Source organism: Rhincodon typus, unplaced genomic scaffold, assembly GCF_021869965.1.
Source record: "Rhincodon typus isolate 14 unplaced genomic scaffold, sRhiTyp1.1 hic_rhity00001307, whole genome shotgun sequence".
Classification (NCBI taxonomy): domain Eukaryota; kingdom Metazoa; phylum Chordata; class Chondrichthyes; order Orectolobiformes; family Rhincodontidae; genus Rhincodon; species Rhincodon typus.
This window is the reverse complement of record NW_025966945.1, coordinates 1-27,435: the sequence shown is the minus strand read 5'-3', so window position 1 is coordinate 27,435 and position 27,435 is coordinate 1. Positions and strand designations below refer to the sequence as shown.

At 37.9% G+C, this 27,435-nt stretch overlaps 1 protein-coding gene across 1 annotated transcript; it reads left to right on the top strand.

The window, feature by feature from the left end:
* The first annotated feature begins 560 nt into the window (after positions 1–560).
* On the top strand, positions 561–27,413 carry LOC125481215 (mediator of RNA polymerase II transcription subunit 23-like). The gene is made up of 10 exons (XM_048592478.1): positions 561–617; positions 2,488–2,693; positions 5,508–5,688; positions 6,654–6,824; positions 11,133–11,349; positions 13,656–13,892; positions 15,233–15,398; positions 16,665–16,737; positions 20,251–20,465; positions 24,468–27,413. The coding sequence occupies exons 1-10, from the start codon at positions 561–563 to the stop codon at positions 24,577–24,579; spliced, it is 1,635 nt and encodes a 544-aa protein (XP_048448435.1). The 3' UTR covers positions 24,580–27,413.
* Positions 27,414–27,435: the final 22 nt, after the last annotated feature.

Below are 27,435 nucleotides of genomic sequence, written 5' to 3'. Positions count from 1 at the left end.
AAGGAAGTTCTAATTCTGATTTCCATTCCAAGTTCTGAAGTTGTTTTTCTGTAGCTAGATAGGAATCCAAAGGCTTGGTCTCCTAACGTACCTCGATTTACCAAGACTGTTGACCATTTGACTGTCAATCGAACTGCCAGGATTCCTTTAAATCATTTCAGTTTGTTATGGGTGAACAAAAGGACAAACTGGTGAAAATCTGAATTGGTAGCAGAAAATACTGGAAAAAGAACTAGACAGGAGTAATCAGAGTACTATCTAGAATTTGCTAGAATATCTAGATGAATCTGCATTGTTTTGAGCAGGGCTGCAGTGGAAATAATACTTCAACTCTATCAACCCTATCAACCACAGTATGGAGATTCTTTGGTTGAGGAAGCAGGAAAACATGTTGGAGGTATCCCTGTGGAAGGTGGCACAGTGGAACTCATCTGACAGACTGAGGAATTGGGAGAGTGGAATGAAGCCCTTGTAGGAAGCTGGGTACGAGGAACTGTTGTCAAGGTAACTGGAAGGCAGTGGGTTTGTAGTGGGTATTGGCGGAGAGCCTGTTACCAGAAATGAAAGCAGTGAAGTCCAGGAAGAGAATTGGGGAGTTAGAGGTGGACCACATGAAGGTGAGTAAAGGATGGAAATTGGAGCAAAGCTGATTAATTTTTCTAATTTTGCAAGGGAGGAGAAAGGTTTGTCAAGGATGTTATTGATGTAATGAAGAATGAGTTGTGAGAGGGGAACCCAAGTCCGACTCAACCAAGACATGTTCCACAAATCCATTTGGGTACCAATAGCCACACGTTTGACTTGGGGAAACTGAGACAGGTTAAAGGAAAAGTTTTGCAGAGTGAGAATGAGATCAGCCAGGCCAAGGAGATTGTTGGTGGGTGGGGACTATTCAGATCTCCTATTAAGGGAGAAGTGGAGAAACATCAGACCATACTGATGTGGGGTGAGTATGTAGAGGGATTGTACATTCCTGATGATGAAGAGCTGGCTGGAGGCAAGAATCTGAAATGTAGAGCCAACATAACGCACCTGAAGAATCTCAATTGTGAATGGGAAGAGACCGAACAAGGGGAGATAAAATAGCAATGATGGGAAGAAATAAGTTCAGTTGTGTTTGGAACAGACTGAAACAATGGGTCTGCCAGACTAGTCTTGTTTTGGGGAGAAGGTAAAAGCAGGTTGATATTAAAGATTTTTGTTGATCTCTGATTTCACCGGCTGCCACTCTGACATTCAAATCCATGTCCTCAGAATAATAACTTGGGGTTCTAGTTCAATAACGTTGCCACAAGGCATCAATTTCAAAGAACAAAGAAAATTACAGCACAGGAACAGGCCCTTCGGCCCTCCAAGCCTGCGCCGATCCAGATCCTCTATCTAAACCTGTCACCTATTTTCCAAGGATCTGTATCCCTCTGCCCCCTGCTCATTCATGTCCTGTTGCAGAATAGAATTTAAATTTCTTCAAAAAATTGCACAAATAAAATGCTCAGGCATTTTATGGATTATCAGTGTCAGAAGAGAAGAGGACAACCACAGAAAAAATAAGTTTGAGTATTATTTCCACACCTGTAAGATAATAGCCTGGGAGTAGTGTCTCGGTTATTTGGTACACTTGCCTTTTTTGGTCAGTCCATTGAGCATAAGATTTGGGGGGTCATGCTGCGGCTTTACAGATCGTTGATTAAGCCACTTTTGGAATACTGTGTGCAATTCTGGTCTCCCTGCTGTAGGAACGATGTTGTGAAACTTGAAAGGGCTCAAAAAAGATGTTGCCAGCATTGGAGGATTTGAGGTATAGAGAGAGGCTGAATGAGCTGGGGCTATTTTCCTTGGAGTATCAGAGGCTGAGGAGTGACCTTATGGAAGTTTATAAAATCATGAGGAGCATGGATAAGGTGAATAGACAAGGTCTTTTCCCAGGGTTGGGGGAGTCCAAAACTAGAAAGCTTATGTTTCAGGTGAGAGGGGAAAGATTTAAAAAGGACCGAAAGGGATAATTATTTCATGCAGAGGGTGCTGCATATATGGAATGAGCTGCCAGAGGAAGTGGTGGAGGTTGGTACAAGTATGATATTTAAAAGGAACTTGGATGGGTATATGAATAGGAGGGGTTTAAAGGGCTATGGGCCAAATGCTGGCAAATAGGACTTGATTTATCTAGGATATCTGGTCGGCTTGGACGAGTTAGACTGAAAGGTCTGTTTCAGTGCTGTACATTTCTATAACTCTATAGATCTATAAAAGCAAGACTGGAAAATTCTGTTGATTAATTTAATTGGAGTAGAAATATTAATAGATTTCAATTCTCAAGTTGAAATCTAAAATAATTCAATTCGATATCCTGGTCTGAATTGAACACTTTGATCAGGTTTTGAAATAAACTGGGCAACCACAAATATTTTATCCTGTGTTAATGTATACACCTGTAATTAACATTTCCTTGTTCACTTATATTAACTTGAAATGTTTTATCTGCTTCAGGCCTTTTTCAAACAGAATAATGTGCCTCAGGAAAGTCGATTTAATTTAAAGAAGAATGTGGAAGAAGAATACAGAAAATGGAAATCAATGACCAATGAGAATGATATTATCACGCACTTCTCCATGCAGGGATCTCCACCGCTCTTCCTCTGTCTGCTATGGAAAATGTTATTAGAGACTGACCACATTAATCAGATTGGCTACAGGTCAAGACCATCATAAAATAAATATATTTCTGTGAATTTAGAGACACGTTATTAAAAATTAACAGAACTATCTGCATATTTAAACAATGCCATAGAATCCATACAGTCCCTGCAGTGTAAAAGCAGGCCATTAGGCTCATCGAGTCCAACCAACCCTCCGAAGTGCATCCCACCCAGACCCACCCCTTGCCCTATCCCTGTAACTCTGCATTTCCCCTAGCAAATCCACCTAGCCTGCATATCCCTAGACAGCATATATGTGATTGGCTTCCATATCATTTAATTGAGTAAATAAAGCAAATTATTTTCCTGCCGACATCCCTTGACCACTCCCATCCTTAAACCATGCTATATATCATTTTCTTAATTAAAAGAACGTCTTCATTCCTAAGACTTCAGTAGTGTTACACTTTGAGCTAACTTCCTGTATGTGAGTTGCAAGTTTTTAATGGTGATCTTAACTGGTTGTTATTTTTTGATTTCCTTCCTACAGGAAAGATGTCTTGCCTCTCCCATATTGAAAAGTAGTCATATACAAACCCACAACCACTGTTGTCTGACCCAGTGTGTTTATGCATTATGTGTGTTCCTTGCAATTTTTTATGCACAAAACTTGATTTGCATTTTTGAAGCAATAGTTAACATATCTGAAAGAATTGTAGGTAAAGCCTGTACTGTGGCAAACAAATGTAGTTGTGACATTTATCATGCCACAGATTTGTGGTGGACTGGAGCTACTAATGGAAGAAGACCTAAGATCGCATTTTTGCTTTCTACTGGGTGTCTTTTCTAATCTGAATTATGTAGCCAAGAAGCGTAGAATTGATTTTGGCAGCCAGACATCACAAAATGCTATTAAATATTGTAGAATTGCATGGGCAGGGAATTGACAACAAGTTTCTAATTTGTTCTTGATAGAAACAAGATGATTTAAGGAAGAGGATAAAATGATGAAAAGATGAGAACTGAATTCAATAGAAATATTCCGTTTGTGAACAAGAGTAGAAAATAATGGTTTTGTAGGTTTTGTGCTTTTGTGTGTTTAGTGATTTGATACAATCACTGACTTTAGCTGTAAGTGGCTTGCTATTCTATCAACACAAAATTATGAAATGATTGGGTGAATAATCCCTCTATTATTGAGATCAACTTTGGCATCATTCAGATGCTAAACGTAGGTAGTTTCCATGCTAGTCGATTTAAAATATTTTCAAGAAGTCCTCCTGCTTTCTCTTGTGAATCAGGGAGATCAAAAGTGGGGTAGGGCAAAATGTAAACTGAAATAAAAGGAGGCACCTTACTAAAATATCTCTGCTTATGAGGTGCACGATTGTCTTAGATGGGGTTTTGTATTCAACATTACAAGTAACAATACCAGACTTCATATTCCTCATGCCAAGTCACAATTGCACTTTCCTCCAAGTAAAAATGCTGCAGCTCCCAAACTGGGCCAGGAAGTTGGTGTCATCAACACCATTGATGTGCATATGGAATCAGAAGTTGATACCCATTCTGCCCATAGGCTCATGCATTGTACGCCAGATTAGAAGACGGAGATCAGATTGGAGGAATTAGAGAATTGGAGGTTCACAGAGTTGTGGGATGGTTTTAGTACTGGAGGTCGTTACAGATGCAGGTGTGAAGCCATGGAAGCCCATGATTATTAAATTCAGGGAATGAGTGTTTACCTCCTGTAATCTCTACCTCCGTCTGACCACTGTCATTCTTTCTCTCTAATGCTTATAATGTCACACTCTGAGGCAACTAGTGAGAGAATAGAATGTTGGGGTCTAAGAAGCTGCATGTGGATAAGCTGCAGATAGGGACGGAGTGACTGGTGAGCGGCAATGCTTCTCCATTACATATTCTACCTCAATCTAAACTATAAGATTGCTTGTCTCTCTTCAGTCATGGATGCACTGCATTTTCTTTAATATTTGTTTTGAGATCTGAATGATATTGGCTCAGTCGCCATTTATTTTCCATCCCTAAATGCCTTGGAGAATATGATAACGAACTGCCATCTTGAACTGCTGCAGTCGTTGGGATGTAGGGACACCCATAGTGCTGTTAGGAAGAGCCTTACAGGATTTTGCTCGAACAGAAATGAAGGAATGTTGAGTAGAGTTCCAAGTCATGATGATTAAAAGACACTCTGATACGTACATGAAAAGGAAAGGTTTGGAGGGATATGGGCCAGGAGCAGGCAGATGGGACTAGTTGTTTTTTTTGGGATTATTTTTGGCATGGACTAGTTGGACCGGAGGGTCTGTTTCTGTGCTGTATGACTCTGACTATTCCAAGAGAAAGCTGTAATTACAGCCTAAGAAGTTTATCTAAGCAGCAGATCATATAAAAATTTATAAAGTAGAATGTAAATAAAGAGAGAATGCCTGACATTAAAATGAGCATGAATTACGACCTATTGTCCTCGAGACTCTAATCACACTTCACTCGAAGACTGCAATTAATTTCATTATTCAGTAATATAGGAGGTAGACCTGACTTTGCTGTATATCAGGTAATGCGATTCTGTTTCTAACAATTAATCGTTTTCAACTGATTAAAATTATTTTTTTCTACTTGTTGTAAAGAAATTAAACTTGAATTTTAATGTGACTTTATTATGATTATACTAATAGAAGTTTGTTTACTTGTTGAAAAATATTCAAAGTAAATGCTCATTATGTGAAATGTCAATCTCTCTATATGCTAGTATTTCATGTGTTCTTTTATTTATATATTTAGAACTAGATTACTGTTTTCTGTAAATTGTCTTTTTAAATGAAATTTAAATTATTCTCTTGACTGCAGAGTGTTGGAGAGAATAGGAGCTAGAGCTTTGGTAGCTCATGTTCGAACATTTGCTGACTTCCTAGTCTATGAGTTCTCAACTTCTGCTGGAGGACAACAGTTGAATAAATGCATAGAGATCCTCAATGACATGGTGTGGAAATATAATATAGTCACTTTGGACAGATTGATATTATGCCTGGTAAGTGAAGTTGTTCTCTTAAGGTTATTTAAAATATTAGAGCAGTAACTGAGTTTTAAATGTATCTTTAATTATGTTTTACTTGATTCTCCCTTCCTTTTCAAAGCAAAATATAATTGGCCCAGACTTTGCAGTCAACAGAGAAACAGAGACATTTACTGTTGAGTTTGAAGAAACCTGCCACAAAGATCGCTGGTGTGAACTTCTGTTTTTTTTTTTAATTTTTTTAAATCTACCAAACCAAAGGATCTGCAGGTGTATAGCAGCAATGTTGTCAGGAAGCAGGGTATGCAGCCAATTAAATTGAAATGTCCTCTCAAACCAGTGGATCCTTCACTTTTTAATTTTCAGTTAATTCCATAAATAGTTATGCGCATCAATTGCAAATGGTCGAAACATGGAACTTTTCATTACAACATTGAATTTACTTTTCAGGATTGGTAAGGGCATTAAGCAGTAATTATGGAGTTAGTATTCCAATTTTAAAAAAAAAACCTAGTTGTACCTTATTTAACAGCATGCAACTTTTTCATAGGTATTTACAGTAACAATATTGGCATGATAGTACAGGTTTTTAATCAATTTGCTGCTTAGGGATCACACTCTGGACTCTAGGTTTGGTTTGGAGTGCCTCTGAAGTGGAATCCCTGACAGCAACTTCTAGACTTCTGGGTTTTCCCATGTATGTATGGACTTGTATCAGTTTCATTCAGAACGTTGATAGCAAATGCTGACAGTATTACCACAAGTATTATAGCAAAAGCCGATCTGCAGTGATCTGGGGCATGACGAAGAATGAAGATTTGAAGTAGCAAGGCCCTGTACTTGTACATAATCTAGCCCACCTTCCATCACCACCACCAGCTCATGTATATTATACAGAAAAGAAATTTCTGTTATGTTAGCAATAACCTTCAACAAAAACTCTATTGTAATGGAAGTTTGGATTTTATTTTTAATTATAGGCTTTGCGAAGTCATGAAGGAAATGAGGCCCAAGTCTGTTACTTCATTATTCAGCTCTTGCTGTTAAAGCCGAATGATTTTAGGAACCGAGTGAGTGATTTTGTGAAGGAAAATTCCCCAGAGCATTGGCTACAAAACGACTGGCATACAAAACACATGAACTATCACAAGGTGAGTGGGTGACACCCGTCATCTTTCATGTCAAATGTAACACAAAGTATTAATGCAGGATTTGATGGTTTACGTTTATACCAGTAGCAGAGGTTCTGTAGTCATTTTCACTTCCTTTTTGAGCGTAGTTTTCTGTGTTTTGTCAATCAATCTTGTTTCTCATTGAGCACTTGTATAGACAAAATCTCATAGTCATGATGTACTCAGTGCAGCAATTTTAAAGTTAGTGTCTGAAATTAACATTTTACTTTCTAAAAGCTTGTATTATGGCAGGCTGGAGAAGTGTACTGTTGCTTTAGTCCATCTACTCCACAGGTCACAACAAAAAAATAATTTTCCAGGTATAGAGATGACCAATTCAACACCTTAATTATATTTGGTTTTACACAAAAAGGTCTATCAACCGGGTTTCTTAATAAACACAATTACAGGTTTATTATCAAGACAAAATCTATTCAATAAAGGGTCAATAATTGGTTAACGTACCCAGTCTTTAATGTAGAAAGACTCTCCCTCTCTTAAGGAAAAGAGAAGTAAATTATTTCTGCAAAGACTGGCTTTCAGCAAACAGAACACTTTGGCCAATCAGTTATTTTTGAAAGCAAAGGGATAAAGTGTAGTGTTCTGAAGTTTATTGCTCTGATGATCGCATGGCCAGAACCAGTCACTAATCTGACACTCAATTTAGCTGGCTTTTTCCTTTCTTCTGGGCAATTATGGATGGACAGCAGATGCTGGCCTAGCCAGCGACTCCCACGTCTCATAAATAAATGTTTAAAAATTAACCAATCCCAACAGCTAAATGATTTGGATCTCGACTTAGGATAAAAAGTTTGATGACACCTTGTTCCCTACGCTCTATCTGGCACCCACTCACTGTTAAATTGCCCCTCCAAAATGAATCTTAAGTCACAGCTTTCCTTGTAAAGATGATTTTTTCATGATAATGCTCTTACCTAGTTGATATACCATTGCAACATGGACTACAGTATGCTGCTGCTAGCGCGCACCTAAAGAAGCCTGTTTCGGTAAGCAGGATGCTATCGTTGTGTTAATTCTTGAGTGAAACAACTAAAAATGTTTCAGCTTGGAACGCTACCCCAAGGAACTCCTGAGACAATTCCCTTACCCTGAGGTGAATGGCCTCCAACAGCTGTAGCCATCTTCCTTTGCACTCGGCACAACTCAAGCCAATGGAGGCACATCTCCACCCCTCATGTTCCCACTGAGGTCTTGAGCCAAGTAGTCACAGATTGATAATTGATGAACAGGTTATTGGTGACTAAGTGTTGCTTGATAGTACTGTTGATGACACTTTATGCTGTCAGTTTAAGCTCTCATCATAATCTAATGTTTTAACCGTGTACTGGTTCAGTTGTATAAGGTGAGCATAATTATTGCAGTTTTCTTTCTTCATTCTAATTTAGATACCGGAATAAGATGAGGGTTTCCTGCATCATCACTTTTCATCAATTTAAATTTAATTTGTTTTAGAAGTCAGCATTTTCATTTTCCTGCTGATCCCAAACAGCTTAATGTTCACTGAAAGTCATCTACACACAACCTGTGGAGCAAACCTCATAGCAAATATTAATAATTTTACAATTATAAGAAATATTTTGCATCAGCGCCATATCAATTGCAGATAGCATTGCTCAGCAAATTGTGACTCCAGTTTTGAGAAATGGTCCATGACTTTGTCATTTGATCTAAAACTTTCTTTATGACAAGCCTCTTCAAATAGGAGGAAACTTATTGTAATTTTGACATGACCAAAATCAGATTTTGTAAGTTGTACAATAATCATCCATTGTCACTCAGTCAGTAATTCTAGATGTCTGATGTGGTGTTTAATTCACTTTCTCATTTGTAACCTTCAGAGGTTTAATGACTGAACTTGGTTTAACCTTTTTTAGTTGAGTTATCATGTACTTTTTCTGTCTCTCCTCCTGTCCTGCCTCCATTAGTACTAAAAAAAGTATATTGTTTGTAGAGTTTGCAAGTGAAGAAAGCCATCTTTAATTGAATGTTGTGAACAAATTTTATTTGCCTTCAGAGTTTATCAGAGGACATTTTGATTTGATTTGATTTGATTTGATTTATTGTAGTCACATATACCTAGGTACAGTGAAAAGCTTTGTTTTGCGAGCAGTACAGGCAGATCATAGCAAACAAGGATATAGATGTCATAGGGTGCTTCCACGAGGCATACAGGTTACAACAGCATAGGAGGTGCGCAAAGCAAGATCAACATTATTTGAAGTTAGAGAGCTGATTTCAGCAGTCTAATAACAGCAGGGAAGAAGCTGTTCTTTGAAGCCTCTGTTCTTCTGTGTGATGGAAGAGGTTGTAAGAGAGCATTACCAGGTTGGAAGGGGTCTTTGATGTTGGCAGCCTTTTCACAGCAATGGGAAGTGTAAATGGAGTCCATGGATGGCTTCCGTGATGGTCTGGGCTGTGCACACAACTTCCTGTAGTTTCTTAGGGTCCTGGGCAGAGCAGTTGCCATCATAGAATATCATAGAATCCCTACAGTGTGGAAACAGGCCCTCCGGCCCAACAAGTCCACACCGACCCATCCCTTTATAACCACCTAATCTACACATCCCTCAACACTATGGGCAATTTTCATGGCCAATCCACCTCGCCTGCACATTTTTGGACCGTGGGAGGAAACCGGAGCACCCGGAGGAAACCCACGCAGACACTGGGAGAATGTGCAAACTCCACACAGACAGTCGCCCAGGGTGGAATCGAACCTGGATCCCTGGCGCTGTGAATACACCCAGATAGTATGCTTTTTATTTGTGAGGGGCCCTTATGGACATGTCAAAATTCCTAAGCCGCCTGAAGAAGAAGAGGTGTTGTTGTGCCCTCTTGACCATCACATCTACGTGGGAAGTCAAGGACAGATTGTCAGTTATCGTCACTCCTAGGAACTTGACCCTGTCAACCCTGTCCACTTCAGCTCCGTTGATGTAGATAGGTGCATGTCCTCCTTACTTCCTGAAGTCAATGATCAATTTGGTTGTTTTGCTGACGTTGAGAGAGGTTTCTATCATTGCACCACGACACCAAGCCCTTTATCTCCTTCCTGTATTATGACTCATCGTTTGATATCCGTCCTACCAAGGTGGTATCAATCATCAGTAAACTCGCAGATGCTGTTTGTTTGGGATTTGGCTACACAGTTGTGGGTGTACAGGGAGTACAGTAAGGGACTGAGAACGCATCCTTGGGAGGCTTCAGTGTTGAGTGTTATCGTGGCAGAGGTGCAGTTGGCTATCACTGATAGCGGTCCATGGGTCAAGAAGCTGAGGATCGATCCAGTAACAGCAGGCAGAGCTGAGACCAAGGTCTCAAGAGTTTTGAGATTGGTAAGGATTATGTTGTTTCTATTATGTTATTTCTATTGTAAAAGGGATCCACTATACTTATTAGAATTTAAAACATCATACCGCAGGAAGCTGGACTTTGTGGACAGAATTTACAAAATGCTCAAGATGGAGCATGATATAAAATCTTGAATTGAACTAATGCACTTCAGGCAGTCTGCAGTTTGGTAATTCCACTCTTTGTATTTATCAACATTAAGACCCTTCAATTCATTACAGATCTTTTGCAGATTTTGATTTGCACTACAGAGAAAAGTATAATTAGTTAATAGCAAGTAGTGCAGAAAATATGAAGTTGTCGTTGATTGTAAAAGTGAAATATTTTTACATAACTGCTAAGTTGACAATATTCACAGACTAGTTCTGTTCGTGAAGCTTCTTGCCCTGATGCTAACCAGGGAACCATTGTATGTACAGTGAGCAGATGCAGTTTTAGACATATGAGGATACAACTTTAGAATCAAATGTAGAAAGGCAAGAGAAATGTGTTTAGGACACAAATTTGACATGGCAGTCATCCATTAGGAAGGGGAAATGTCATTATAATGTTGTTCCAGACAGAACTTTTGTTGCCTTATTTGTTGTTTTTCTAATTAATCTAATATTTTTAGCATCTTTATCATGTAGAATGAACTATAATGGCCTTCAGACTTATTTTATATTTTGTGTAGTGACTGTTTAATGAACCCCCAATATTTTTAAGTTGAAAGCTTTGCCCTGATATTAACAACCATTGTTAAAGGACTGTAAAATTTTCATATGAATTGTTGCACTTGAGAATGAAATTCTGCTGTTAATTCGCATTGAAAAAGATGGGATTAAAAGTGCAAAACCTTTGAAAGAATGTTACGTAGGAATGGGATTCACTTTAATGTCACTCATCTGAAGGCCTTGTATTTGCTGTCTCTTTCAGAAATATCCTGAAAAGCTGTATTTTGAAGGCCTGGCTGAACAGGTTAATCCCCCTGTGCAGATTCAGCCTCAATATCTCCCTATTTATTTCGGAAATGTCTGCCTTCGGTTTTTGCCAGTGTTCGATATTGTAATCCACAGATTTTTAGAATTACTCCCAGTTTCAAAATCTTTGGAAACACTTCTTGATCACCTAGGAGGCCTGTATAAGTTTCATGGTAGGTTTCATGTCCTTCAAAATATCTAATAGTTCTGGTCTCTCTTCTTTGTACATTAACCAGGTGGTTGTGTTTTCTATTTTTGGTTTAATTGTTTTTTGTTTTAAATTTCAATCCTGTTTCTTTGCAAGACCAGTGATCTGATATGTTTTACTAAACATCAAATTTGCTCATCTTATCTATTGTCGCATGTATTTCATTACAAAATACAGTGATAAGTGTTGTACGATGTCGCCATTCTCCAGCGCCATCTTAAAACACAGGAAAAGAAATCAAAACATAGAACAGAAAAGCAGAAAAATAAAGAAATAGTGTTCAACGTTACAGTCATTCTTGTTATGTGCTCTGCCATGGGCCTGCCGGCCAGCCACAAGTCCCCTTCACTGTGCTGCCATCGCTGGAACAAGACTTGCCACTCTTCAACGCCATCTTGCCTCGACTGACAACCCCGCTGCAATGCATCCTTGCTGGACCTTGCCAATACAGCTGCCTGTGATGCTGCTAGGTACCACACCACCCTAAACTTGACTCTGCCACTGCCATCCATCCGTTTCAGGCCCAGGCATGAGTCAACACTAGGACTGCCTTGTTGATACAGAAGCCCTGGCCTCACTTTGAGTCTGCGCTAAGCCTATCTTCAGTCTTTGTGGGATGAAATTTTTAAGCTTATATACTAGCAGCAAGGCAATCTCATGGAAGGTTGTATTTACAGCGCCTGTGATGTTCTGCTAAGCCACTGATATGTATGAGACATGACCTGTGAGGTGAAAAGAGGGTCTATCAACTATCACGACAGAAGCAACATTTTTATAGTATCTTTGTGTTGAGTGTTTTACATGGTTGAATGTGTATAGGGTGTGGGGTGGAAAGAATCTATGAAATGCAACACCAAAGTACGGGAAAGATCAGGAATTGTGAAAATGGAGATCAGACCATCCAGAAGAGGTTTTCGTTGGGTAGATTGTTAGGCTTACAAGTGCTCCTGCTCCCCATTAGCCACAAACTATGCTGCAGAAAAGCTTATCAATCCAGTCACTTTTGCATCTTTTATCTGCCAGGAATAACTGACATTCCTGGTTAAAAAATGGAAAACCCATTGAAATGAAGGTCAAGTTACCTTCTGAGGGCTGTTTGGTCACTTGCCCATCACAGTTTAGTCCTGAAGTAGGATCAGTTTGAAACTTTTAAAAATTTTACCTTTTCACCCGGTCAAAACCTACATGTTTTATGGTTTAAAATTTTCTCTCCCAGAGATAATGTACAGAAATATGTTTTGCACTGTGGATTATGATTTAGAATGAATCACCTGGAAGAATGGTGGAAACAGATTCCCAACAGTAACTTTCAAAAGGGAAGTGTGAAGAATGCATGCTGGGACCTGCAGTCAAATAAAATTAGTGAACAACAAGCTTCTTAATACTGCATCAGTCGAATACCATCAAACTCATGAAGGATCTGATTATGAATGTGTTGAGGCTTTATGGAAGAGAGGGCTAAGGCCTTAGATTTCTGCATCAAACAGCAACTTTGAAAGGTGCAAAAAGATCATTGAGAAATGTAAGGTAAAAATGTAATTTTGCACACTCTACAGTGATCTAGAAGTTTTCAAAACCCAATTTAGGACAATTCGCAAAATGAATAATGTGAGAAACTGCCTTCATTAAAGAGACAAGACTATCTTCACAGATGTGTATGTGTTCTGCAGTCTGAAGTTGATTTTCTCTTGAAGAATGAAATTGGCTTTATAGAATATTTAAAAAAAAGTGTTACAGAAGGAAACCCATTGATCCTTCATGTCTGTGTCTCCTGTTTGAAAGAGATTAATCACTCTTCCTTATTATTTCTCTGCAGCTGTGTAACTTTCTTTCTTTACCATTATTTATCCAATTTCCCTTTGAAAGTTGTTGTTAAATTCTGCTTTTATCATTTCTATATTGAACATTCAAATCACAACTATATAAGCATTTTTTTCTTTCATGCTATCCCTCGTTTTTTTTGCCGATCATCTCAAATCTGTGTCCCCTCGTTACTCACCCTTCTGCCACTGCAGTGTCTTTTTTATCTATTCTCTATGTACCCTTTGTGATTTTGAGCACCTCTATCAAATCTTCCCTTAACTTTTTTTTTCTATATGGAGCACAATGCCAGCTTCCATAGTGTGTCTTCATAATAAGTCTTTGAACACATTTAATTACGTTCCTGATTTTGGAGAGAGTTTGTAGTCTTTCTTCACATGTGTTTTGCTTAAAGTGAACTAAAATGTAGAATCTCAAACATATTCAACTGCATTTTTGCTTCTACTGTAGACCGGCCTGTGACCTACCTATACAATACACTTCATTACTATGAGAGACATCTGCGAGATCGCACAAATCTCAAACGCAAGCTTGTTCATGCAGTCATTGGCTCTTTAAAAGATAACCGACCACAAGGCTGGTGTTTAAGTGAAACTTATCTGAAATCTGCCATGAATGCACGAGAAGACAATCCGTGGGTTCCTGATGACACGTACTACTGCAAGTTAATTGGTCGATTAGTGGAGAATATCCTTCCTCTGTGCTAATTAGTTTGTGTGCAGCAAGTGTATATTGTAAAAGTCCTCCCATGCTTAATGTAATTTATTCAGAGGATATACATGTAACAACTAGAAAATGCCTTTTGAAGGAAACAAATTGACTGCAAGTTTGTTAATGTAATCTTGAATTTTCTTCCAGAGTTTGAAAGGCTTTTTATGATTCTCATGTGAAACTTTAATTACTATCAATATGAAGTTGTTCATTGCTGTGTGCAGAATTTTTGGAAACGGTGTCCAAGTGTATGTGGAAAGGCAGGTTGCCACAGGGTTACAAACAGTTTAGAGAGACAGTGAATAGGGTACGTGAGTAAGCAAATGGAGAATAATACAAAGTTTCTCATTTTGGAAGGGAGAACAAAAGAAGAGTATTGCTTAAATGGAGAAAAACTGTAGAAAGCTGTAGCACAAAGGGATTTGGGGCTACTTCTGCACAAAACACTGAAAGTTAGCACACAGGTGCAGCTGGTAATCAGGACGGCTAAGAGAAAGTTGGCCCTTATTGCAAGAGGGTTGGAGTGTACAAGTTGGAGTAGAGAAGTCTTACTGCAACTGTACATGATGCTGGTGAGACCATATCTGGAGTACTGTGAGCAGTTTTTAATCCCCTTATTCAAGAAAAGATGTTATTTAATGGAGGCAGTTCTAGGTTCACTAAGGTGGAGGAACTTCTTCTCTGAGGATTGAGAGTCTTTGGAACTCCTTGCCACAGAGAGCTGTAGGGACCAAGTCCTTGTGTATATTTAAGGCTAAGCTAGATTCTTGATTGATAGGGTAATAAAGCATTATAGAGAAAGGGCAGGAAAGTGGATGTGAGAAGTGTCCTTTTGAATGGCAGAGTACTCTCCAGGTTCCAAATACCATACTCCTGTTCCTATTTTTTATGATCTTGTATAGTAAAAGCAAATGGGCACTGACAGTTTCAGTGGCTATAGTATTTTATTTATAGTTTATGCTATTATTACTAAGTTGGTCTAATTACAATTCTCTTGTTCAATTCCTATTTGATCCACTTTTAAGATAGAAATCATAAATAGGAATGAAAATATAGTTTATTTTGCTGAGTTTTAGGTATTCTGGTGCCAATAATTCAAATGGAGCTTGAGCCAAGAAAACACTTTTGTTTTAATTTGTAAGTATTAGCCACATTAGCGGAACTATTTTTAAATGTTGTGTAATTGATTCATCAGAATAACTTTTTGCATCATACTAAGTGAGGTATGGTTATGCTTGATCTGTATTTCTTATACATGTGAAAATCTTTAATTGCTGTTACACATTCATTCATATTTCCCTTAATCAGTGTACCACCTATGGCAGGTAAATCACCTGGTCCATTTCCAAACTGCGACTGGAGATTCAATGAATTTCCCAACCCAGCAGCACATGCCCTTCACGTAACCTGTGTGGAACTTATGGCATTATCTGTTCCAGGGAAAGAAGTTGGAAATGCACTTCTTAATGTTGTGCTGAAGAGGTAACTTTATTTAGAAATTATCTTTCTTCACTTCGGGTAGCAATGGATTTTAAAGAGCAGGTTATTGTTAAATGTGAATTGTATTTACATAATGTTTCAGCAAAATACTTGGCTAGAAGCTGATTTGCTTGAATTCCATGATGATTACGAGTTTCAGGCTTTTGCCTTTTTTGAAGAATACTGTTGAGCATGTTTCTTTCAGAAGATAAAAATGACCATTGGTTATTCGGGTATTTGTGGCATGTGTATTTTGGTCTCTGTGTAAGAATGGTCAGTAATTCTGTAGCCCTTTTTTTTAAAAGAGATGTCAGTATGGAAAAGAGTGTCTGGGGGTGGTGATGGTGATGGGAATTTTTGAAGAAGCAGAATATTATTAGCGAACACAGTAAGTACTAAGGGGCATAGCTTGCTTTCAGTTTAAAAGGATCAAAATTGTTTATTTTTACTTAAGGGGAAGGGCCCAAAGTTTAGAAGCCTTCTAGTTTCAGCTTGCTTCAGTTCAGTTCAGATTGTGGTGGAAGTTGGATGTATGAAACAGTTTCTTGTGTAGAAAAGAGAGAGTTTAGAACTGTTAGGAAATAAGTTACCTCAGTGCAAGAGTTTTAGTTTGAAAGTTGCAGACTGGAAGTGTTTGATTTAGCATCCTGAAGGGTTGTTTGAAGTTGTGTGACTAATCAAGCAAGGAGCTACCAAACTCTCAAGACTTGGAAATGGAAAAAAAGTTAAAGCAACCCTAATAATGGTAGAGATGCAAAATCTGTCTGGTGTTTTGTATACTGTAACATGAAAATGTTAACATAGGTAGGATTATATTTTTATTATGTGCTTTGAAATTTTTAATTTGATCATATGTCAAGCTAGTTTATTTTGTGTAATAAACTTATTATTGAAATCTAATTCACAACATTACATGTTTGTGTTGTCAAATTTAGAACAAAGCAAAATATGAACTATCAAACCAGCTTTCAGCCTGGGATCTGACATGTCTAGAGGTTGCATTGCCTGGAATCATAACACAACACATCTACTAACATCTGTGAAGAGAGAAATTTTGTTAATGTATCAAGTTGATGTCTTTTCATGAAATGTTGTTCTGATGCCAAGTCGTCTGCTTGAAATATTATCTCTCGTTCAGTCTCTACATTTGCTGCAAGATCTGTTGAATATTTTATGCATTTTCTGTTTGTACTAAAAATATTTTCATCCACAGTATTTTGCTTTTGTGCTATTATTTTGTCATTTGCTTCCATACTATTTTTCTTCCAGTCAGCCTTTGGTACCAAGAGAAAACATTACTGCCTGGATGAATGCAATTGGACTTGTAATAACTGCATTGCCTGTAAGTTTGTTTTTAAATTTTGTAAGAAATTGATTAAATACTAATAGTTGATGTGAGTTTTTGTGGAGCCTGAATTCAGGTTTAATTTATAATCCCAAGTAAATGTTTTAATTAAAAAGAATTTGGTATGAAGTCTTCAAAGTCTGTCTGGGGTTAAGCTATTCTCTGAGAAGCCATTAGCTTTCCAATGATGTGATAGTGCTGATGATGGCTATTGCTAGAAATTTTGAGTAGATTATTATTCTCAGTCACCTCCTGTGGTTGCCACCACAGATATCAGTTTTAAGTCAGCGTGGTTTGCTCCATGTAATATTAAATGATCGAGTTTGCTCAACATAGCAAAAGCTACAGGCCTTAGCATCGAGTAATATGATGGAAACATGGTCAGTGTAAAGTAACATTATAAATTAGAGGTAGTGAAAAGCTGACATAAAAAAGATGAAGTGTTAACAATAAAGAATTGTGGGACTTCCTTTCTCACATGAGCAAATTTTTCCAACATAGTAAGTCAAAGACATTCTACGGTACTAATTCCAGAAAGCAGCCATTTCAGCCTGTATTACTTTCCAATGTTAACTGAAAACAAAACTGCAGCTGCTTTAGTGGTTAAAAATGATCTTCTTGTTTTGGCAACAAGTTTGCACAGAAAGTCAAGAACAGTTGAGCATGAGAAAGCTGTACTTCATTCCATTGCATTTAATATCTGAAATATATTAAGCTTTGCTTGACAGCAAGTCCAGTGAAATGGAGGACTTCTCAAGTTAATTTTTAAAGCATTGTGTTTATTGTACTACATTGAACATTATTTATATTAATGCACTCAATGTCAGGGATTCCTTTATTTAGATATAAATATTAAATTACAATTTAAAACCTGAATTTAAAAATTCTGTTTACCATTTTCTTTAACCTCACTTTCATTTATACTTTCTCATACCTGTTTTGGCACCTAGCCTCTGTTTATACCAAGCAAGCACTCTAGCATAAAGGAAGTTTGGCTGGGAAAGAGTTAAGTCCACATCAAGTGTATCTTCACTCCTGGCCTGATGAAGGAACGCTCATCTGGATGTTGAGTAATAGCAAGAATGTTGTTTTAACAATCTGGAGTATGGAGTTTACATAAAACCCTGGGAGTTATTTGGCCTTTACTTTTCAGCCCCTGTAGAAGATGAAGCCTCGTGGTGTAAACCACTGTAAATATTTTCAGATCTGCGGAAGGACCAGCTGTCCAGACCTATTCCTACTGGAAAGTAAACAATATGCTCACCTAGTAGTACAGGCTGTTGTCTGACACTTTCAAAGCTAGGTGATTGCTCACTCACCTGTATATTTTGACAATATCTGCATCAGAGGTCATCTTTGAATTGCTTACCACAAAATTATTGGAACTTTTCAGGCATTTCTGTTGTTTCTTTTCCTCATTCTCAGTGCAAAATACATCTGAAAAGTAAAAATACCGTTGGGACTTTTTTTTTTCTTTGCTATGAAAATCATTGGGATTTTATATTCTAGGTGGAGCGCCTTCACTTCCATCTTGTGGCACCTTCTAGGCGTTTGGTGTTCCAGACAGCCCACTGGGATTTTTAAATGACCAAACTAATCAGTAGCAAGGAGCTGGCTTACTGAACAATGAAGTGAAATGTGTGGAGCTGCTAATGTTGGAGAGCCAACTGAGGCACTCCAGCGTTGATATCAGCTGAGGGGGCACAGCATCAGATTACATGCCTACACATCTCCCAGTGTTTAACACTGCCAGTTTAAGAATGCAGCTTCATTAACACAGCCAATTTTGGCAGAAAACGTGGCAACTGAGACTAGTGAGTAACTTCTCAGTGCCTGAAACCAGATCACTTCAGGATAAATTGAATTCTGTACACCACTGGATGGTTGCTAAACTACTAATTGGATACAATCAGCAATCTCGAGTATCATTAACACTCTTCATTATGGTCAAAAGTATAATAGAACAATAAAATGCTATGGAGTTTCATTGTAAATAATTCTTGCGTTAATAAACTTCAATTTGGTGACATGCAACATGAGAAGTTAATGAGTTAGAGGGGAGTGCACTGGGTGGGTTATGCAGCCTTTGATAGTATGTAAGAAAGAAGTTGCAAGTACAAACATTGTTATTGAAACAGCATTGTGCATGCTTTTATCACATCCTATAAATGGAGTCTCCACAATTTAGTGGAAAAATATTTCATATTGGTGAAGTGGAATGCATTCCTGCTGCCGAAGTAGTGATATTGAGTAAGGGAACTTATCGGTGTGATGTTTATCCTACATCTGATGCCTAATTAACACAGCCAAGAAAATGAACTGGAACAAGTAGAATTGTCAGAAGATGGTTTTGTGTTGTTATAGTATTCCAGCACTTTAGTAAATATTCATCCAAAGGGATGAATACTCCACTTCCTGGACCACAGATTATAACTGGAAAATATGATTGAGTAGAAAGTTGGAAGATATCTGGAAAAGTCAAAGTCCAGCTATTTTGTCTTTCCACAGTCCATTATTAACAGGAATATACTGAAAAGGCTAGGCTGCTGTATTGGCACACTGCAGTTCTGACATCAGAGGACAAGGTGAAAGAATGATTAGGCTTTCAGCCTGCAATGCCCATTTGTAATAAATGAGGTTGATGTAACAGTGCATTAGTTGACTGCTTCCACCAATGAACTGAAAAAACTCATTACAGAGTTACATTAAGATTTGTAGGACAAATTCAGTTGCAGTCTCTCAGCTTAGAGAAATCATTAATGTTTGGCTGTCTAATATTACATTTAAATTAGTTGTGAACATGTAGGCAAATGCCTTGAGGTCCAGTAAATATCAAATTGTATTTGCACAGTGCCTTTGATACTTTGTAAAGAGGAAAGAGTGAGCTTTAAGGAGGGTAAATCTCTGCTTATATCCCAGGCGTCTGTCGATGCAACAACTAATACTGGATCAATTAAAATTGCTGAAGAAGCTAAAACTGGTTGAGTGCAGATATTTGAGTTGTGATTGGAGGAAATTGAGAGAGACAGGGGCAAGGCCACAGAGATTTAACAAGGTAAAATTTTAAAATCAAGGCACTGTTTAGCCAGCAACTAGTTTATATCAGCAGACGTGAGGGTGACTGTGGACAGGGTTTAGTGCTCGGAAGCACATGTGCAACAGAGTTACAGATTACCTCCAGTTTACAGAGGATGGGACATGGAAGACTGGCCACTAAGTATTAGACAGTCAAGTCTAGAGATAACAAGTGCGTATGAGGGTATCTCGATCAGGCGGATTGAGTTGGGATGGAGTCAAGTGATGTTATGGAGGTGGGAATAGGTGGGCATAACAATAGCAAACATATATGGTCAGAAAACAATTTTTGGGTCAAATGATACAATGATTATGTCTGATTTGTCATTTAAGTAAATTGAAAATGTGTTTGCTCCTAAATTTGGGATATAGAATTTGAAAATGTCTTCTAATTGTGGTTTTATTTTCAAAGTTTTTTTTGTCCTTTGTTTGAAGGAACCCTACTGGATAGTGCTGAATGATCGCATTGTGAATGTCATCAACAGTGCAACATTGACCTCAGATACGGAATGGGTTGGATATCCATTTCAGCTATTTGATTTCACAGCTTGCCACCAGTCTTATTGTGAGATGTACTGTAGCTATGTTCTGGCCTTGGCACATGCCGTGTGGCACCATTCAAGTATTGGCCAACTTTCCCTCATCCCCAAGTAAGTATTAGAAGTCTTTCTGTTTATCTCTATGGTTCTGGGTGTAATTTTACTCAATACAATGAGCTTGTAGCATTTCTGATGGATCTATGCTAACCATATGCCCCTAAAGTTGAAGCATGTTCAAACACACAAGTACCTGACAGTTGTAGTGAGGAATTTAAAGCAATTTGCTTTAGAACAAAGACCATTTCTTTAGATGTTTGCTACTAGAGCAAATTCAAAAGAAGTCCAGGGGTGATGTGAAAGTGGGAAGCGCATTGGCTCTGCTTAAGGGGAAGCCAAGAGTAACTTGAAAAACTCTCCAAACTTTTAACAAAGAACAAAAGAAAATTACAACACAGGAACAGGCCCTTCAGCCCTCCAAGCCTACACTGACATGCTGCCCGTCACAACTAAAACCCCCTACCCTTCCGGGAATCGTATCCCTCTATTCCCATTTAATGCATTAGTGCAGCAGAGAGTCTGGGTTGAAAAGCCCATCAGTAGTATTTGGTTCCTAATACTGAGCACAGTTAGAGCTCTTGGAAGTATTGTAAACTGTGAGGGGGTTAGTGTTGACCTTCAAAAAGCCTTGAACAAATTCGTGGAATGGGCAGGCAACACAGATGGGATAGATCATGGGAATCTTTCCTCCATGGCAGATGTCTAAGACCAAAGAGCATAAGTTTAAGGTAAGGAGTAAGTGGTTCAGAAGAGATCTGAGGAAAGGAATTTTCACCCAGAGGATGTTAGAAATGTGGAATACGCTGCCTGAGAGGGTTGTGGAGGCAGGTACTCTTGCAACATTTAAGAAGCATCTGGGTGCGCACTTAAAATGTCAGGGCATAGTAGACTTTGGACAGAGTGCAGGTACATGGGATTAGATTAGAATAAGTTTGGTGTTTATTACTTTTCAAACTGATGAGCCAAAAGACCTGTTTCTCTGGTTTATGACAATGACAAATAACATTAAATCTAGTGCAAGGAATTGTGAAGTGATACATTTTGATGGAAAGCACATGGAGAGACAGTATAAAACAAAGGTCTCAATTCTAAATAGGGTGCTGGAGTAGAATGATCTGGATGTATATGTGAATAAATCTTTGAAGATGGCTTGACAGGCTGAGAGCACGGTTCATGAAGTGTTCGGTATCCTATGCATTACTAATATGGGCATGAGAGAAGTTATGTTAAACTTCTATGAAATATGACTTTGGCCTCAACTAGAGTTCTGTATCCAGTTCTGCACATGACACTTTAGAGGCATGAGGCATTCGCGTGAGTCCAAAAAGGATACATGAAAATGAGGAGCTTCAGTTACATAGATATATTGGAAATGTTGAGACTACTCTCCTAGAAGAGAAGTCTGAGGGAGATTTGACAGAGGTATTCAAAATCATGAGGGGTCTAGACAGAGGAGATGGGAAAAGTTCTTCCAAATGCTTAACCAGACACACTGCTGGTCAGCAAGTAAGGGCAATGGGTGGATGGAACTTAGGAGACGGCACCAGAGCACTGGATGACCCCGGGTTTAGAGGGTAAAATGTGGGAGGATAGGCAGGAGTCAAGTCCAGAAGTAACATGGGAATAGGCAAGTATTTTCAACAAATGAGCTGAGGCCAGGCTGGGTGATGTTAAGAAGGTGGAAATAGACAGTATGAATTGTGGATGTGTGGTTGTAAACTCAGTTTTAAGTCAGGAATGATACCAACATTGAAAATAGTTTGGTTCAACTCAGTAGCTGCCAGGAAAAGGAATTTTGTTGATGGCCAGGGTGCAAGATTTACAGCAGGGACACAATGCAGTTTTGGTCTTCGCAATATCTAATTTAAATAAATATCTGTATACTCTTGGGGGAATGGAAAATTGAATGAATGATGTTTGAACTTGGTTCCGCAGGCTGACTCCTATGCTGACTGACTCATATCACTTAAATGAAATGTCAATCTGACAACATTTTGGAACCTTTCCCATTTTCGAAAAAATGAGTGCCACCATAATGCAGCATTCAATATCTGAGTAAGGCATCACTAATGAAAATGACTTCTGATAGAAAGTAATTCAACATCTTCTGTACAAAGTCTCTGCAAGCCAGTTCAAAACTAATCGTAAGGTGTAGAATTTTCAGAAGAGTAGCATAAATTTGATCAGATTATTTTAGTTGTTCTGATCAAAACACATTAAGTGTTTTAAAAAGGTGAAGAATAAGAAAACAGCCCTGAACAATTAAGGATCTGCAAGCAGCAATTTGATGCCAAATACAATGTAAGAATTTTAAGTCCATAAAATCAAAACCTGTAGAATAGACAAAAGTGTCGCAGATAGTCTACTCTGCCCTGACATTTTAAGTGCACACCTAGATGCTGCTTAAATGTTGCAAGAGTACCTTCCTCCACAACCTTCTCAGGCAGCGCATTCCACATTTCTAACACCCTCTGGGTGAAAATTCCTTTCCTCAAATCTCTTCTGAACCACTTACTCCTCACCTTAAACTTATGCTGTCTAGTCTTAGACATCTGCCACTTTGTGAAAAAACAACACATTTGAACTACAAGCAAGTTCTATCTTTCATGGGTGACCTGAAAGTACCAGTTCAAACAAATCAATACCTTCAATGTAAAGCATGTTTATCAGGAATTTAGATGAATTAACAGGATATCTAAAGTTTTATTTAAAGGTTTAATTGAATTTATCAAATTCTGAAATTGGAATGGAAAGCTCAGACTGTCATTCTTTTTATTAAGAACTTGCAGTGCAAGAATGGAACATTAGCAAAGTCGAGAAGAGAGAGAAAAGAGCAAAAAATCAGAGAAAAGAAAGTTGTAACATGCAATTAAAAGTCTGAAAATTGTGGAAGGAATAGAAAATTGAGGGGAAAAGACTGATTGTTGGGCCTGCTTATGTAAGAAACAAGATGTACAGGGTCACTAATAGACATAAGCTGTTCTTTCCTATTTAACTATAAAATGAGTAGAGGAACCCAGCTGTCTGAATTATTTAGTTATTTGATCTGTTTATTTGCAATCTTCAAATAAGATAGCACATCATATTAAGAAATGAGAAATAATTTAGGAATGGAGTGTGCAAGTCTGTGGTAAATGTCTGAGCTGTCAAAAGAGCTTTGTTCTATGTTCCCTGTTAAGACAGGTGATCCCTGTACATGATTAATCTTTGTGTAATATTCAAGAAATACTCATTTATGAGTAATTGAAAAGGATATGCAAGGAGTTTTGACTCCTTTTCCTTTGAATAACTATACTTTCCACATGAATTATTGTAGCAAGAGTACCTCTGCTTGACTGTATAACAATCATAAAATTAAGGTTGACTTTTTGATGCAAATTGAATATATGAATTTTAAACTTTTCAAGCAGCCCAGAAGAGCAGGATGGGCATTTCATATGATCTCCAATGCATTACACTATAGGTGAAAGGTAATTATTGTGTAGTATATTACTAAGAATGATTACAGCATTCGAAATGGAAGCAGATGTAAGACATTTAGCCTATTTGAGTGTGCTGTGCCATTCAATATGACAATGGCTGATCTGATAATCCTGCATTCCATTTCCTGCCTTTTCCCTAGAACCCTTAATTCCCTTACTGAATAAAAATCTGGCCATTTCAGTGGTGTATGTACTTGACGGCCAGCCTCGATCAGCCCTGTGTGGTAAAGAACTCCACAGATTTGCTACGCTCAGAAGAAATTTCTCCTCATCTTTGTCTTAAATGTGTAACTCTTATTCTGAAATTATTCCCTCTGGTCCTCTTCTGTCACATAAAAGGGAAAAACTAGTATCCGAGGGCAGCTTTTCTAAAGAAGATGATGTGGAAATTCTGTCTAAATTCAGAAGAATTGACAAGGCTCAATCTTTTTTTTTTTGAAAAGCTGTTTTTTTTTTAAACTATAAACCAGCATTCTGTCCATCTTAAATCATGAATTTATTTTCTCCTATTAGATTTCTGAGAACATCTCTTACTGATCAGTTGCTGGCACTAAACCTTGTTTCCTCTGTGCAGATCTGGACCCTCAGAATTTAGAATTTTACAACTGCATTGCTGTATCAGTCTGACACTAAGCTTTCATGACATAACGCCCAGGAGCACCTCTCTAAAAGTTGGCATTTTGTAAAAAATATGAAGTCAAAGGAAAGTAAGAAATGTATACTCTGTATACAGAGTAACTCTCAGCATTGTTTGATTTATCAGTCTCTTGAGTTCAAATTGTTGGGTAAGAATATTTCTATGAATTCAGCTGAAGAAGGCTGTGTCTTACAATTCACTTCATGGGTTGAAGTTATTTTTGCAAATCCAGCTATAGAGAATGACACCAGTTTTGTAAATTCATAATTCTGTGTGCCACATGTTGATTATAGTTGTTTAACAAGGATACTAACTAATGATGCAGCAAAAATAATGGATAAAAGATGAAATATGAAACAGAATGGTTCCCTAAATCATTTCTGAATGCATTACTGTCTTGTGACTTGACTCAGAGGGGTGCTGTAACACAGAATGTGTCTCATTAGTTCATTAACAATGTCTACCAAATCAACGTACTGATTCAGTAATCTTGACGTACAATGTTTGGATATCTGCAGATATAAGTTGTGGTACTTGGCACTGTACCAATTAATGTGAATGCTTTTGGTGCAGTAAAGTCTTAATTTTATGTACTACTTTCATGAGTGCATTGCTTTGATGGCCAATCTGTATTGTTTTATTTCTTTTCTTATAATATGCTAAATATGATTTAATTACAGCATTGAAAATATCTGTGGGTCCCTAACTCATTGTGGACGGTTGAGTTCTTTCAGTTTTGTTCTACTGTGCTGTTATATCTTTACAGTTGGTCCCCAACTTACAAACGTCTGACTTACAAATAGTCGTACTTAAGAATGAGATCCCATATTAAGATTGATTTTTAGGATCCAACATGCAAACACTCAATCGTACTTACAAACTTATATTTTGTGCTGCATTGTGTTCCGACTTGCATACAAATCGACTCACGAATGTACTCAGGAATGGAACGCATCCTAAACCAGGGACTACCTGTGTATCAGCCTATCAGACTGATACCTCTTAAAGCAATGTTACCAAAAATTGATTAGAAACATAGTAATAGTCAAAACAAAATAATTTATTGAAGGTTTTCTGTGCATGATCCACATGCAATAATTATACATGGAGACCTAGTGATTCTGTGCAAGATAAAATCTTTCCTGCTTACAACAAAAATGTGCTTAAGTTGTTGTGTATTAATATTGTCTCTCAAAGTGCATATAGATTTGCAAGACCGATGGATGCCCATTTACTGTTATTGAAATAGTAACAAGCTTTCTCGTTATTTTTTAAAGTGCTAATTTTCATGAAATTGTTTCTATTTTGAGAAGAATCAATCTTTTTAAGATATCAAAGACATGTATCCTACCCAACTTCTTGCCACAAATAAGTTCACTAAAAGGAAATAATATTCAAAAATGAATTGTGAGCTGTCTTCAGTGTTTAATCCTTTTTTATTCTCCTCTAACACTGAAATGAAAAGTAAGCAGTGATGGTATGCAAATCCTCCTTTATGTCCCTTTCCAATTATTTCAATGCTGATGTTTTTCTGCAAGAGCTATTTTTAAGCTACTTTTTTCAGCTCCTTCATCAAGTCCCCTGATGTGTGAATTACTGACTTTAGATCTTAAGACCTAAAAACACAGAGAGGTGTGAGGAATTTTTGCATCCTGTCAAGTTGTACTAAAATATTTTGTAATTACAGTCACAAAGGAAGTCTTAAAGCACTTCCTTTTGGACCTAATTTTAAACCATTGAAGAAACTGTTTTATCTTTCCCATGAGTAAAGCATTGTTATTTCTGTGCCATCTAGTCTAATGTCTTGTAGGCTTTCATAAAACCCTCTAGTGGGCCTGCAGTATCTTGTTGTTTCCAGTTCATATGCCTGTAATTCTACACTCTGGCTCGTCAAATTTGATAAGTAAGTTGATAGGAAAATATTGAATAAATCTGACTAATGGATTCGTAGTGTTTCCTGAGCTCCACCTAATCCTGTTCTGTGATGAAAATATTATTCGATCTCCTGCATTCAAGTGTGAAATTGAGCAGATGAGTTTGTATGATGAAAACAAGAACCGTTTGACAACTGAAGCCAGATTAAATTGCTGATTCCGTGCTATGTTATTTCTTGTTGATCCAACTTCTGGGAAACCGAATTTCAGCATAAACTTCTACACATTCTTAGCTTTTTATGAAATTATCAACCTGGAAGCATTCTGGATATTCCATCATTGAGTACATTCTAGTCTGGGATAGCCAGTTTTTAAGTTCTCGGGGGAATCAAGGGGTTGGGGCATGGTGTAGAAGGAGGAGCTAAAGCCCAAGAACAGTCATGACCATGGCTCGCCAGGCCTTATGATGGTCTCCTATTTCTAGTGATCTTAATACACCAACCTTGCTTACTGTATGAGTTCCAATCAAATATTCCACAGCTTTCCTTTAAATGCCTTGTAAATCTAAAGTCTCTTCATGTGGCCAAAAGCTTAATTTTTTTTTTTTCCCTATGGAATCTGATCTTTGCCACCTAATGGATTAATCAGGGCACAAAAAACAGCAGATACCAATTCACCATAAAAAAATCAGCTAATCTGTTAATCCCCACACTGAATGTATAGTTTGCTCAAGCTGTCACAATACTACAAGCAAAACACCATTATACTCTTTCCCATAATTATGTTCAGTGCTCCCAAGCTAAGGTTATTTCTTTCAGTCCAGAACACACCATAGTTTCTTTCCCTTTCATGCATTTCTCTCACACGAGTTGGTCAACAGTGATCCACTGTGTCGATAGGAGGAAGAATCGAATGAACGTGTTGGTACCTTCCTGCGTGAGGACATTGCAGCCTTCAGGACTCAATATCGAGTTCAATAATTCTAGGGCTGAACTCCTCCTTCCCGTAAACCCCCATACACCAGGTCTTGT

Bases quoted from the DNA above. Each gene is read 5' to 3' on its own strand.
- LOC125481215 (XM_048592478.1), top strand. From the start codon at position 561: ATGAAAGCAGTGAAGTCCAGGAAGAGAATTGGGGAGTTAGAGGTGGAC. The intron at 15,399-16,664 runs GTAACTTTATTT...TTTTTCTTCCAG, and splicing joins CTTAATGTTGTGCTGAAGAG to TCAGCCTTTGGTACCAAGAG. The intron at 16,738-20,250 runs GTAAGTTTGTTT...CTTTGTTTGAAG, and splicing joins TTGTAATAACTGCATTGCCT to GAACCCTACTGGATAGTGCT.